The sequence below is a fragment of the Amblyomma mixtum genome, chromosome 3 (genome assembly GCF_055824585.1).
Source record: "Amblyomma mixtum isolate Tamu chromosome 3, ASM5582458v1, whole genome shotgun sequence".
Lineage (NCBI taxonomy): Eukaryota > Metazoa > Arthropoda > Arachnida > Ixodida > Ixodidae > Amblyomma > Amblyomma mixtum.
In genome coordinates this window covers 109102312-109117730 of record NC_143014.1, presented here as the reverse complement: position 1 = coordinate 109117730, position 15419 = coordinate 109102312, and the positions used below count along the sequence as shown (strand labels likewise).

Genomic DNA, 15419 nt, shown 5'->3' with positions numbered 1-15419 from the left:
AGAATGGATCGTCGAAGCGTGCGTCGGCGATAAAGAAATTGCACTGGAGGTTGACACGGGCTCAGAGGCGAACATTTTGCCTCTTTGGTGGCAAAATGTTATCCAGTCACGACTTTCCTCGCTCTAATGGTCTCGCCGAAAAGGGCGTCCACATTGTAAAATGCATCCTAAAGAAGACCAGGTTCCCCAAAGAAACTTATTTTTCGGTCTCTTGACTTGCAGAACTTCTCCTGCGGTCAATTGGAGATCACCCAATGAGCAGCTCATGGGCCGACCACTACGCAATTTTCTTCCAGACTTCACTGCCGTGCGACCAAAGCAAGTACAAAAGTTGAGCCAGCCCACTCTGGGTTGCCTCTGACCAGTGGCGGTCCCAGAGATTGGTTATAGGGGAGGGGGGGGGGGGGGGGACTTGCGTATATTAAAGAAATAAAAAATAAAAACATTTCTTATTTGCATTTTATCTGTACAATTTTTGTGGGTTTATTTTGTTTAAAAATAAATGGCGAACGGTATAGATGTTATACCATAACTCATGCCTTCAATGTTAACGGTTAAGTGAGCAATATTCATTTCGATGCCCTGCTGCTTGTACAGGCTTCTTCTTGAAATGGTTCACGTAACAGAATTCCTAATTATTCACGCTGGTTTCTATCTTTCATTTCTCCTCCCGAAGCTCTGCACAGAGGAGGGCTCCGTGCTCCTTTGTTTGGCATAGGCGCTTTCGTAGTGACCTGCGCTTTGACTATGTGACTGGGACTGTATCCTTGACTGTGTTGTGACTTTGGTTTTGTATTGTTTTGTTTCGATTTTTTTATTTTCTGATTTTTGTTGTGGCCGGCACTCAGTGCTTTTTGACTGTTACTGTGACCATGACTATACTGCGACTTTGGTTTCCTCATATTTTTATTTATTTCGCGGACTGCACGCTGTGCTTTGGCTGCCTACCTGTGACTGTAACTTTGACTGTGATGTCTCTTCTTTTGAGTTTTTATTTTTTTTACTGCTCTGTTTTTGCCTTTAAATTATTTGTTTTCTTTGGAGAACTTAGTTCTTTTTCATTTATCTTCAATTGGCGTTAAGCCTGGCAACGCATTGCTGGTGAGGTTTCCCTCTCTCTTTATTTTATGTTTTTTTACCTTTTCTGAGAGGAGCAATAAAAGGGCAAAAGGTCGTCGGATGAGATATTTTGCCACGGTGGGTCCAGCAAGGTCAAAGCACCTGCCCGGGCATTTCACGAGCGTGGTTGGCGGCCTTCATTACTCAGTTCGGGGAAGGGGCTTTCTTCCGCCCTTGGTCCCCTCCGTAAAGGCGGCTGGTCCGCGCGCCTTGTCAAGCCAACAGAAGGAATGATCCCCACGCTGGCGTCGCTGTCTCACATGGTGGGATAGGTGGTAATGGTTTATTTTAAAGAAAAAATAAAAAATGTGAAGGAAAACAAAGTTGCCGGCCGCGGCAATTGCTATCTAATATCGTAAGCATGCGAGCTCAGGCGGCGGAGGTTAAAGGGAAACTGAGGATAGCGAGGGGAAGTATAGAGGGAAGCGATAGCAAGAAAGGACAGGGGAAAGCTTTGTACACAATTTATGAAATACAAAAAGTAATCAAGTTCGCGCTCCTCGCGCGCAAATTTCCAGGCTCTGTCCAAAAATAAGAGCGCGCGAGCGGCCAGTATGCATAATCATTTACAGACAACGACAAATTGTATGTAACGTCCTGTCTCGAACTAACCGCGCGTGCGGCACACTGCACGAGCGGCCGGGGTGGGGCACCCAGCCGCGTACCGTTCGAGGTTGCATCCACGGAGCGTTCATGTCACGCGTGCACTACCTGGCAATGAGCAAGCGGGAAGTCAAGCCCGCCTGCTCGCCCATGTCGGGATAAAGACATGAATGGGTGGCTCCCTCCCGCCCCAACCGCAGCTGAATGGCACCGCCGCCGACGTCGGCGCGCCGGCGCTAAGGCAAGACAACGATGGGGGCAGGGCAGGACCCCGATACCTCGACAATAAGTACGAATTTTACTCGTATGACCTGTAGAATGTAGAATTGTGCGAAATGAGGCAGGCGCTAACATGGTGAACGTACAAAGTAGGGGACTACTTGACGTATTCAGACGCAAACGCTTTCCGGTTCTACGTCAAAAATCACATCTCGCCCTGTGAGAGCTTAGAAACGTACGTTCAGTAAGATGTGCAAAGGCTTTTGGGAGGGGGGGGGGGGGCGGTCCCCCCCCCCCTCCCCCCTTAGGACCGCCACTGGTTCTGACCCCACCACGTCCTGCCGATTGCGTGCGCATCAAGGGTAACCACTCATGGAACACCAAGGCACAGGCTCAAAGCATGGTCGCGCCTCTCTCATACCATGTCGTCAGAGAGGATGGCAGGGGATCTCGCAGAAATCGAAATCTTCCGCCTTCGCAAGAGTGGTATCAACCGGAAGAAGTCCGAGCGGAGACTTCCATCGCGCTGGAAGACACTGGCGCAGCAGCATGTGAGTGAGCGCTACCGTACACACCATTAAAAGTTCTGGATCCCAGCCCACCAATAAATCCACCAGATATTAATGCACTGTACCCATTCACGCCACATTCAGCAACAATGGGCCCACGACGTTCTTCAAGGACAGGTCGCCCATGCCGTAAGTTGATGTACGATGGTTCTTTCAGACAAGTGGTTTGATATGAGTGGCAGGCTACCCAAAGTGATGGAGATGTAGCAGAGTCTGCGCTTGTGAAACCAACCTTGTGCATCTGGCAACGAGGGACCCATATACACACTGTCAAAATAAAGCCAGCTCTCTTTCCCGTCATTGCAACCCAAGTGGGATGTTACTTTTACGGCCCGCACGGCCGTAGTCGATACAGTTGCTTCCGAGGGTGCCTTCAAATTGAGCGCGCCGGCTCTCGCGCCGTTAAAGTTGCTCGCTACTCCACGCTGTGGCAGCACTCAATCCGCGACGCTTGCGCGTCTGCGCGCCCCTCAGCGCCCCTTTCTTTCTGACCTGCTTCGTGCGTTCCTCGATATCTCGCTCCAATCTCCATCGTCTCCATCATGGAGTGTTTATATCCACGGAGGGGCCGGCGTCCGCTTGGAGAGCAACTGTGAACTTCGCCGTTCTGACTTCATCGGTTTCGCTGGCGCCTCGCATTTAATCCGGAGTTATTCATTATGCAGATATGCCAAGTAATAAAAGTATTGAACTACAAAAAACACTATTGCAGATTCTTGTTCAGCGTGCTCTTCTTATCCGCCGCGAAATCATTTCTGTGGAGGATGGCGATTTGGTTGGCCGATTCGGTCGCTCATGGACCTTCGCTTGTTGAAAAGCGGTTCTAAATCTTATTGCGTTTAAGAAATTGATTTTTTTTTTTTTGAGGTAAGGCGATGGCGCAGTAATTGTCTCACATCTCGGCGGACACCTACACCGCGCCGTAAGGGAAGGGAGGAAGGGAGGAGTGAAATAAGAAAGGGAGCAAGAGGTGCCGTAGTGAAGGTCTCCGGAATAATTTCGACCACCTGGGGATCTTTAACGTGCACTGACGTCGCACAGCACCAGGTCGCTTTTGCGTTTCGCCTCCATCGAAATGCGTCCGCAGCGATCGGGTTCGAACCCGGCAACTCCGGCTCAGTAGGCGAGTGGCTCAACTACTGAGCGTTTCAGAACTGTTTATTTTTAGACATAATCATCGCCTCAGTTTTTGCTTAAAGGCAGAAGCTGGCACTTTATGTTACAAGAAGACGCTATTAACGCTAATCGAGTTCGCTGAACTGGCGACGTGTTTTCCCAGTAGATGCCAGAGTTTTCCTGAGACGTCGCGTTGATGCCAGCAGACAACATTTTAAGGATAAATGCGAGCAGCGTTAACTTCCTTGTATACACTGATATCAGTGGCTTGTCGCACTTCGCCCGTGCTCTTCCGACGCCCTTGGATGTGTTTGTGAACCCAACAGCTTGACAGGTGTGATGTATCGTTGCGGTCATTGGGCGCATGATCGATGGGCATTACGCTGATACAGCATGAGCGAGACGAACGCACTGCATTCCTTCTGACTCTTGATTGAGCTCCTTGGCTGTCGCCGCGCTGGGCCCAAACCGTTTTGGTTTATTGGGGTCTAGCGCCCGAAAGTGACTAAGGCTATGAGGCGCGCCGTAGTGAAGGGCACCGGAAATTTCAACCACCCGGGATTCTTTAACGTGCACTGACATCCCGCAGTACACCGGCCTCCAGAATTTCGCCTCCATCGAAATTCGACCTCCGCGGCCGGGTTCAAACCCGTGTCTTTCGGGTCAGCAGCCGAGTGTCATAACCACTGTGCCACCGCAGCAAGTCGGGCCCAAACCGGTAGAAAAGCTTTTCTGTTGGATGTGCGACGGCTCGCGACAACGCGAGAGGGAACTATCCATGCTGGATACAGCTGCGCTATATTAGTGCACAGCCCTGAAACTTAACATAGTCTCATCACAGGGAGTTTTGCGTTTTCTCTAGGTGTATGCCAAGATAACAGAGGTTGAAAAGTCCTCGTCCTGGTTTGATGACGAAGGTCGCTGAATGGTGATATGACTAACCAAACTGCACATATTCTTTTAAAACGTCAACCCTGCCTGTGTGCAAATGAGGCATTGTGCGAAATGTTCCAACGTAAATGGCGGTTAAATTGCGATAAGAAATATTGTGTGCGTTATGTTACTTGTTTTAGACACAGCTAACTAAAGTTACGCAGTAATGAAAAAGCGGCAGCCATAAGTACTGATTGATGGCAATGACTGTTCGCGCTGGGAGCGCGCCCAAGAATGTTTTGAGGGAAGTTAAACGTTTTATGTGGACAGTGCAGAAGAATATTTCAACTATTTGTGTCACGCAGCCAATATTCCCTAGTGCGATGCAAGCGGCACCAAAAGCGGGAGAAGTCCTCTAAGTGTAATTTACTCTGAAGAGCAGCCTTACGTTTGGCAATTATTGAAAAAAAAACACAATGATTAATAACTAGTTGTCATTGCGGTTCCCTTGAGAGTAAGTCATAACTCTTTAGCAAGGATAAGCAATATCGAGATACATGTATCTTCGATACTATCTTTCGATACATTTTGAGTATCGGTATTAGGTATCGCTTTCCAAAAATGAAAGTATCGGAGTATCAGAATCCAAAATACATTTTAGTGTAACGCGTATTTTAAGGATACTCTATACTAAACAAAAATACTGTCGCAGATTTTGAGGCTGCTGTGAGTCAGAAGGTGGTTCATGCTCAGGCTGTAGCACACTAAAAAAAGGGGATGGAGTATAATTATGAAGAGACAATGCCAATGGCGTTGGCCCATTCAGTCTTCTTTCTTCCGACGCTCTTTGTCTGGCATATAGATGACGATCTGTCGCGCTCCTACTCACTCGGTGACAGAAAGGATAGGAGATAGGCTCACCGTTGTGGAACAGACAACAACAAATGATTTATACGCATGAAGGCGGTATTGCTACAGCACAACTCATGCAAATAAATTTTCGAGATGCACTCAGAAGATTGTGTAAATGCTGTCTTTCTATTCTATATTTCTGATAGTCTGCTTACTTTCATTTTTGTATTAGAACCATAAAATTTTATTGAATTGCATTATTTGCCGTCACGAATATTGATTGTTCCTAGTTTTTGCCCATCCTGCCCGAACGATATGATATCGGGAGTGTTGTGTAAATAATATTAAATTAATGTTTTCTTTTTTTTTACGTTACCAGATGTCACGTGGTGGCGACGGCAGTCCAGCGGTCAGGAAGACAGCGAAAAGGGTTTCCGAAAGAAAGTGTTTATTGGGCTGACCTGCGCCCACTAAGAACGGAATTACTTGGCGACGGCGATAGCAACAGGCGTTCTCTACGGTGGTCTAACAGAATCCCCGCCGCTCTCGGCCGTGCTCAATTTAACGCTGACACGTAACCTTCGAGATACGCCGTGCAAAGTAACTGCAACAGTCTGCAACAATGCAGGATCAGTTCCCCCAGGCTGCGATCATTTGAGATAAGTCTGGTCGCATCTTGCGTCAAAAAGTGATAAAGCCGCATACCGGAGGCATTGATCATGATAAATAAACATTACAAAGCTTTATGGCAATATCACCACTTTTATTAATATTGGATATTTCGGTAGTGTATTGAAGTATCGACGTTACATTATCGTGTATCTGCATCGGAAATCAATATCAGTTGTGTGTCTCGTATCGGTATCGGCAATATTTTGAGTATCGGGTACCGGTATCGACCATACTTTCTTTTGAAGCATCGTGCCAGCCTTGCTCTCTAGAGGTTTGGCTAAGTACAAATTCGGAAAACATCAACAATAATACAACTGTGCCAAAAGCAGACTCTTGTCAAACCATTACAGACCCTGGTCAAGCTTGCGAACTGATCCCCAAATTCTGATTATAGATTTTCCTAACATCTTGTTCAGGGAAACGAGTGAAAAGATGAGCAAAGTACTTACGGGGACAAGAAGTGTTATAATAGTTGCAATTGTGTGAAGCTGATCTTGACAAGTTTGTTTCGTATTTAATGACCAAGGCAGTTTATACCATCTGAGCAGAACTAATGGAAGGCTGCGAGGTGTACCTACCTTCATGTAAGTTTTTCTGTTTACATTACATTTAAGGGGACATTTTCGGAGATACCGAAGTAATCTGTATCATAGTAATCACTAGGCCAGGAAATCTAGAAATTAAAGAACTAAATTTCAGGCTCAAAAAGAAGAAGAAAGGCGCTCCAAAAATAATGGATAGGCGTCAGCGACACCTAATTGTTTACCAAGATACTGACCGCGATAAGAATCAAGCATTAGGCCAAGTTCACCTTTTTGATGTTGCTTATTACAAAGGACAGTGCACGACCAATGGTCACATTACTCCAGCACGGCAGGCGACTCCCGGCGGCACGCTGCACAAGTCTGACAACATGATGTTCTCACACTTCAACCTTCTGTTTCCCGCAAGCGCAGCCTTATATTCTGAAAAATATTATTCCAAGTCACATGAGATTAATGGTGAAATCTCGAAATGTAACAACACATGGGGTTCGCGTTTTGAATTGACGAAGCCATATACTCTCCAAGCAACACGTCTGTTCTGCTAAAGAGCCAAAAATTCTCAGGCTCAAGAGCCAAAAATTCTCTGCATCCTTGTTCGTTGTTAGCGCTGAAGCCTTTTGATAAGTCATCCGCATGGACTGCAACGACGAAGAGAAGTAACATTTGAGCCCTCAAATGGTTGGCTGGGTTGGCTTCTGCGTCGCCTTCGAACAAAGAAGCTCAGCGTACTTGTCAATGAGGCGTTCTTCACGTTACATACGGTATGGTTGGTGATAGAAAAAGAAGACTACGAAAAAGACGAGGTGACAGCGCTCGGTTGAGTTAGCTGAGCGGTTCAGCTTCGCAGGAAAGCCAGTCACCTAGACAAGGTGAACTTCTGCGCCATCCTTCGGCGGTCATCGCTGGTAACGAGCCCAATGGCTGTGCTGGTATGACCGACGCAGCGCCTGCACGCTTCCCTATTTAAGAAGACCTTGAATAAATTAACTTTGTTAAATGAATTCAGGCCATTTAGCATCAAACTTAAAGGCCATTTCACTCAAAGGAGCTCAGCTGCTGATCCAGTTACGCCTGAACAGAGACGTAATTTTATCATTGCTTATCTCTAACCAATGACAGCTTAATTAATCGAATATGTTTTTGACCACAGACAGCATGCTCAGCACAGCAAGCTTTTCTAAGGGGAAAGCACGCTTTCCTGCCCGCTTTTTCCTTCCTGGGACAATGTTTAGCTGTAGCAAATCTAGACGGAGCACATTTCACCGAAGAGAAAACATTAGAAGTAGGTATGGAGTTTGAAAATGGAGCAGCTCACTCTGCTGAACGGCGCCGGATGCTCGAACACCTGAGTGGTACCATCCCACAGGCATAAAAGCGGCCTTCGATTAAAGTATGTATTGGGCAGACGCAAAAGATAGAAATTCACACCCAGAAATGTCGTGCCACAAACACTATGCAGTCAACGAATAACAATGGATATTGAAACTCATGGCCTTCAAGGAATTTTTTGCCGTATGAAGCGCGCATGCTTCGGGAGGCACTCAAAAGAAAAGAACTAGTACAACGCTGTCACAGCTTTTATCTGACACCTCTTTTTCCTTTAAAATCCTTCACGGAAAGCACCGTGCTGCACCAAATACGCGAACAGCCGTGCTCTCCAAGTATCGCGTTTCATTCGTCGACGAATGTACACTGTGCATTCTGTGCACAATACGATCCATCGGGCCTCAGTCGAAAGCGAACAGCCTTTATGCTGATATTTTCGGGTGTTTAGAATCAAATCGATGCGTAGCCGTTCTATGAATATCCATCAGGTGCACCATTTACGATTAAACCTAAACCACGGCGGATACTTAGCATAAATAAGCACATATAAAATGGGGTGACAGGCGCTTAAAAACATAACAAGGCGTTACTGACGTTTCGATTTGAGACCAGTCGGTCTCGAGTAAAAACGTTAGTATAGGCTTGTTACGTTATTAAACGTGAGCTAGCCTATTTTATAAGCATATAGCTTCTGGTTCATCGTGCCCTTTCTCAAACATATATATATATATATATATATATATATATATATATATATATATATATATATATATATGGCAGCCTTGACGCCATAGGAAGCATAAGAGGGTTCTCACGCAGCTTCCACCCTCTCCGTTCGATGACGTTCTACGTCACACCTGCGGTAACTCAGGACGTTCTACGTCCGCCGCTTATGAACGTGGGTGGCGCTGATGAACACTCTCAAGGTTAGGTTACTTGTAAACATAAATACCCCCGAAAGCAGAAGATTTGACAGCCGTCGCCGTAGCTCAGAGGTAGAGCACCGGACGCGTAATTCGGAGGTCGTGGGTTCGGATCCCACCGGCGGCAGTGGTTGTTTTTTCTTCTGCTTTTCTAATCAATTAGCTTTAAGCGATAACATGTTCAGTAATATTCTAAATTGATCAACACCACAATATAAATAAATAAATTAAAAATCCCCTGTGCCCCTTGGTTTCTGTGGCTGTTGGCTTCTTTCATATTTATAACGAGCCCCTCATTCCCCTTCGCTTGTTTGCTTAATTGCTTAGCGAGGGCCTCGGTTCTGGCAGCCTTGACGCCATTGGAAGCATAAGAGGGTTCTCACGCAGCTTCCACCCTCTCCGTTCGATGACGTTCTACGTCACACCTGCGGTAACTCAGGACGTTCTACGTCCGCCGCTTATGAACGTGGGTGGCGCTGATGAACACTCTCAAGGTTAGGTTACTTGTAAACATAAATACCCCCGAAAGCAGAAGATTTGACAGCCGTCGCCGTAGCTCAGAGGTAGAGCACCGGACGCGTAATTCGGAGGTCGTGGGTTCGGATCCCACCGGCGGCAGTGGTTGTTTTTTCTTCTGCTTTTCTAATCAATTAGCTTTAAGCGATAACATGTTCAGTAATATTCTAAATTGATCAACACCACAATATAAATAAATAAATTAAAAATCCCCTGTGCCCCTTGGTTTCTGTGGCTGTTGGCTTCTTTCATATTTATAACGAGCCCCTCATTCCCCTTCGCTTGTTTGCTTAATTGCTTAGCGAGGGCCTCGGTTCTGGCAGCCTTGACGCCATAGGAAGCATAAGAGGGTTCTCACGCAGCTTCCACCCTCTCCGTTCGATGACGTTCTACGTCACACCTGCAGTAACTCAGGACGTTCTACGTCCGCCGCTTATGAACGTGGGTGGCGCTGATGAACACTCTCAAGGTTAGGTTACTTGTAAACATAAATACCCCCGAAAGCAGAAGATTTGACAGCCGTCGCCGTAGCTCAGAGGTAGAGCACCGGACGCGTAATTCGGAGGTCGTGGGTTCGGATCCCACCGGCGGCAGTGGTTGTTTTTTCTTCTGCTTTTCTAATCAATTAGCTTTAAGCGATAACATGTTCAGTAATATTCTAAATTGATCAACACCACAATATAAATAAATAAATTAAAAATCCCCTGTGCCCCTTGGTTTCTGTGGCTGTTGGCTTCTTTCATATTTATAACGAGCCCCTCATTCCCCTTCGCTTGTTTGCTTAATTGCTTAGCGAGGGCCTCGGTTCTGGCAGCCTTGACGCCATAGGAAGCATAAGAGGGTTCTCACGCAGCTTCCACCCTCTCCGTTCGATGACGTTCTACGTCACACCTGCGGTAACTCAGGACGTTCTACGTCCGCCGCTTATGAACGTGGGTGGCGCTGATGAACACTCTCAAGGTTAGGTTACTTGTAAACATAAATACCCCCGAAAGCAGAAGATTTGACAGCCGTCGCCGTAGCTCAGAGGTAGAGCACCGGACGCGTAATTCGGAGGTCGTGGGTTCGGATCCCACCGGCGGCAGTGGTTGTTTTTTCTTCTGCTTTTCTAATCAATTAGCTTTAAGCGATAACATGTTCAGTAATATTCTAAATTGATCAACACCACAATATAAATAAATAAATTAAAAATCCCCTGTGCCCCTTGGTTTCTGTGGCTGTTGGCTTCTTTCATATATATATATATATATATATATATATAGATGCGATGCACTTGTCAAGTCTTTTTTTCCCACTGTTTGAAGCATCTCTGGAACTCAACTTGGATAATCCAGTGCCCTTTGTGAAGCTGTTTTTCCGTATTCCGTATTTGCTGTACTGCTTCTGTATTTGCTGCATAGAAATGGGAACAACGCCATTTTAAAAATGCTCATTGCGGGTAGCCAACTTTCTCCGCTAAAAATTCGTATTTTTGACGTTAAATATTTGAACTACATTGCCGATAAAGATAATTTAAAACTGGACTCAGCTTTTATGTTGACGGCATGCAATTTCTTGATATAATGTTGGCCCCTAAAATGAACAGTAAACATTTATTAGTTAATTTTAGTGGATTGATCGTTTAATCACTGATCTTTTTCACGTACATAATGTCCGCCTTGGCGTACAATCCACTTGCACAGACTGCACCGACGTATCTCTTGCAGGGTTTAAAATAACTATCTGTAATGCAGACTGGCTACCTGCGAGCCTGTTCTTTGCGGGTAGTGGAATCTCTTGCTGCGTAAAAAACTGAGTAAGGTCCGGGTAGCTTGGCAGGCGGATTTAGAGTCCGGTCGCGGGGATAGTATGACGTCCTCAGTTAGCAGCCGGTTGCGAGATGGACGGGTCAAGGCAGTGGCTAACGTACCCCGTTCACGCGTGCATTTGGGGCAGCCGCAGGATGCATGGTCCACTGATTCAGGGAGCTGGCACAAATCACAGCCTGGAGGGTCCGTACGGCGGACCGGGAGCCCGTACCGCGGCGTAAATGAGACGGCCAGTCGTAATCTGCGTAAAAGACTGGTCTGGCGCCGCTTCTCTCCGGGTGGCAGCGTTGGGATCAAGGTGGCTGTACGGCAATAGTTTGGGTGCGCCCAGTAACTAGCCGGTGTGTAGCGAAAGAAAATGTCAAGAAAAAATGTGTTGTAGTTCATAGGACCAGATTTATTGCAATTCTACCATCGATGGTACATCATTTTCCAAACAACATGATTCCATAGTCTACCATCTTTGATTTAGAGCTTAAGGGGCGTCATTACTGATCTAATATGCGACTGAGAAGCAAGCCACGCAGCTTGTTTACTTTTGGCAAAGACGATACAATAATAATTTCATAGTACATTACCTGCACTATATGAGAACACACGCAACACAATGCGAGTTCCACACAGAGGATCCACAGCACATATGTAGAGCTGGATGCGCAAATGGTCGAGCAGCACTGCGGTTAGAATGAGCTCTTCAAAGGAAGTAACAATTCTTTCGGCGGGTGCGTGCTACTCTTGCGAGCCCAAAAGCTTAGAGGGGGATAGTGGTTATGATGGGAACACGTGTAGCCGTTCTAGTCGGTGTGAGCCACTCATTCATGCAGCGAAGAAGTTTTCACTGGAGGTCGGCGGCATTTTCTGCCAGATGACCTCAAGGGCAAAATTCAGGTGCTTCGCAATGTAACAACATTTCTCCATCTGAAACAACACTTCAAAAGAAAAAAAAAGAGTAAAAAAAGTCAGGTTGACAGCTGCTATGCAATTTGCTAGGTTAAAAACCTTTTCATGCCAAAAAAAGCAAACATACCGCGTTTCTATCCATGTTGCGGAAGCGCTATTCTGAATGCGGATCATCAGTAGAAGCACAATGCACAAAAGCAGGACATTTGTTTTATGCGTTCATCGGCTGACAAAGAGCTACTACTTTTTATAAAGTACGCTATGAAACGCTCTCACGTGCACACGTTCACCGACGCAGAACGAATCGTGTGCAACGTGATACTCCTAGTTCTGAAACTGCGCCAAAGTACCGCATGTAGCAAGTTATAACTGCCTTTATTTTTACTTTTTTTGATATTGATGGGATGGAGCTGAAATAATGAGTAGATGTAGCCTTTTTTTTTCTGCTGAGAGAGGCGTTGAACCTGCGTTGCTCGGAATAGAGAGGTAAAGGTATATGTTAAGCCGACTAAAGTAATTTTTTTTTATGCAACCGGTGGCTCGTTTTTCTGCCGAACGCCTGGTATGGCGGATATTATTAAAAATTTTGAAATTAATAATTGAGCCTTGAGCGTACTGAAAATAGCACGTCTAAGTGAACCAGATTGCCACCCCTAAAGAATGCCCTGATATACAACACAAAGGCCGTCTTTCTTCTGTTAAACCACCTTGTATTGAGTTCTTTTCTTTCTTGTGCACTCTCGTTAGACATGGAAACATGAGCAGCTTATTATTTCGGGCTCATCGCCCCAAACGGCCATCTTGTGTCGATTTTTTTATTTTTGTGCTTTTCTTGTTGTTCTTAAGCCTTACTGAAATAAATCATTTCGCGCTTGTTTCAGCGCAACTATATGTCGTGGTTCACAACCAGAATATTCTTATTCACGTGTCATGTTCCACAAACTGAAAAAATGCGACGGAAATGAATTCGTGGTTCAGACCAGCATTCGCCAAAAAAAAATGGCCAGCGAAGTTTCTACCGATCCGCTGCTTACACAGGAAGGAGCTGCTTCGTTTACAGAACGCATTTAATGATTTACTACACTGAAAAAAAAAGTAAAGCGTATGATTATAATAAGGCATTTTTAGTCAGTTTAATAGACGCATTACAGGTCAGTCAGGACAGCAACTGTCATGACTTTTTTCGTCGCTAAATTTGAATGTAAATGTAGAAAACGGAATACAAGCTAACCTAAAGCACATGTCTCCCAAGCGTTCCTTGATTAAAGCGTATACAGCACCGTTTCCGACAGCAGAGCAGTGGCTCGATGCTTTTCCCGGGAAAAAGACGTGCATGACAGCACCCATGCGGCGTAAGCAAGGGTTGCTTAAACGCTCATTGGCTGCTTTTCTAGCAATTATTAATAAGTGAGGGCAGTAAGTACCTCAGCTAAGTTTGGCAGGCTTCGCAAGGGAAGGTTTTACTAATGTGCAATTATTACAGAGAGAAGCGGTTTCAAGGTTAAAAAAATTACGTTGCCCCTTGATTCCTTCGTATACTAATATGTGACGCTTACTCCACTCTACACCACACAGCACACAGCATACCACAGCTTCTCGTGCAACAGGAGGAGCCTTGTTTTGTGATCGTCGTTTGGGAGGGAACAGGCCGCGTTGTGTCAGCTCTCCGCTGACGGGACGTATATCATCGACACCATAGATTACTTCTGGCTCAAGGTGCTGTTTCCTTCTGCCGCATACATGAACACAAATCTGGAAACTTCGTCACACAAGAATTGGACACAACGCCAGAAATTTCGCTACTGCTCTTTTTTTTATTATTTTGCTGGTGACTGTCTATAAATAAGTGCTTCTTGCTATTCTCAGCAAGGTACATGTTGGTGGACCGGACACATAAAGTAGAGCGAAGCATCGCCGTCGGGACAGCGCCGTTCTGCCCGGTTCACCCAGTGCAGGCGGCGGCCAGGGAAGCCCCGGCGGCGGTGGCCGCAGTGCGGTCGTAAAGCCGGGGCTTCTCGCCGTCTCAGAAGCCCCTGGAGTCCATCGAGCGCGCGCCGCCGCTCTCCGTAAGCAGATAAACAGGGGGCCCGGGCGCGCGCTGGGCATCGGCCGGCCATAAACGAAGCGAAACGGGCCGCAAACAAAGAATCCCTGCGGGGCGCGGCTTCAAGACAAGCGCGCGCTTTCTTTCTTTCGCGACGTCCTGACGGGCCTCCTAAAATAGCCGCGGGCGATGCGCTGCCGGGAGCATCGTGGTCCAGCCGGTCCAGGGGAGAAAGGGGCGCATTCCATCCCGCGCGCATTTCCATCGATCCCGGCGCTCTGTCTGCGCAGGCGCGCGCAAGGGGGGAGCGCTCTCCCCCGCGCGGCCCTCGAAAATGTCGCTGTCCGGACCCGGGTCGCCCATGGCGGGAGCCGCCGAACTCCGCTCGTGGTGGGGCCCGCGCTGGGCGCCACCGACCGTGTGACGACCCCTCCGTCCCGAGCACGAGGGACGCCCATGGGGGCCCCCCAGCTGTCGCCCGTCTTCCGACAATCCCGCGCCACCACTATGTGAGCGCCGCAGCAGCGTGCGCGGCTCGTCCACGTCGCAGACCTCGCCGCCGAGCCGCCGCTCTCGACACCGCCGCCGCTTGCCCGCTGTCACGCGTCCATGGCGGACCCGTACCCCATCTATGACGACGAGGTAATCACGCGCGCGCGCCACGGGCCCTGGTCTCGCGACTCCGGTGGCGAGACCATGTGCCGGAGCAGTCCGCGCGGCCGACGCAGCAGCGCGGCTAGTCGCACTGTCTCGCGCCCACCGCGACTGCATGGGATGAGCGTGCTGCTGATGCTGCCGGTGGCTGTCGCCAGTGGTTATAGCGCCTCACTCGCGCTGCGGGTGTTCAGATTCCGAGTTTGTTGCGAGGGAAAATGCGATTTACGCTGGCGCGGCCTTTCTCACGTGGCTGATGACCCATATATCGCTGCTGAACGCCTTAACGTAAGCGAGGTGTAAGTAAACGCGTCTGAGCAGTGAGGTGGACACTTTGTGTGGTGACACCGCAAAGCGCAACGCATGTGAAAGCATTCCTTGCACAAGGCCCCCCGATTGGAGGCTGTCATTTTGGTGTTGTCTTTTGCCTTTTATTGGAGAGTGCGAGCTTTTCATTCATCGTTTGACGTGCGGGCGTCAAAGCTCACGATGTGGGAGCAGTGGCAGGATTGCCCCTCGTCAATTTGGTTGTTGCGCAAGGTCATAGCGTTACTTTTCTTGTATTTGCTTGCTGCCTTTTTAAGATTTGGTACAGCACCTGGCACGCAACCATGTGCGACCGCTTCGTTTGCACCGGATATATAAAATGCGTCTTAAGGCGCCTTGTAAGCGAACACCAA

The 15419-nt window shown here is 47.5% G+C and overlaps 1 protein-coding gene across 4 annotated transcripts in view; it reads left to right on the top strand.

The window, feature by feature from the left end:
- Positions 1 to 15419, top strand: part of LOC149351327 (inactive dipeptidyl peptidase 10-like) — a 357475-nt gene that overhangs the window by 149962 nt on the left and 192094 nt on the right. For 2 of the 4 annotated variants that reach the window (XM_089580673.1, XM_089580672.1), the window contains exon 1: positions 14404 to 14727. The exons of the other annotated variants lie outside the window; for them this stretch is intronic. In XM_089580673.1, coding sequence (XP_089436799.1) covers positions 14695 to 14727 — 33 coding nt within the window. In that variant the 5' untranslated portion in view covers positions 14404 to 14694. Of the gene's footprint in view, positions 1 to 14403; positions 14728 to 15419 lie in introns of those variants that run through there. 4 annotated transcript variants of the gene reach the window in all.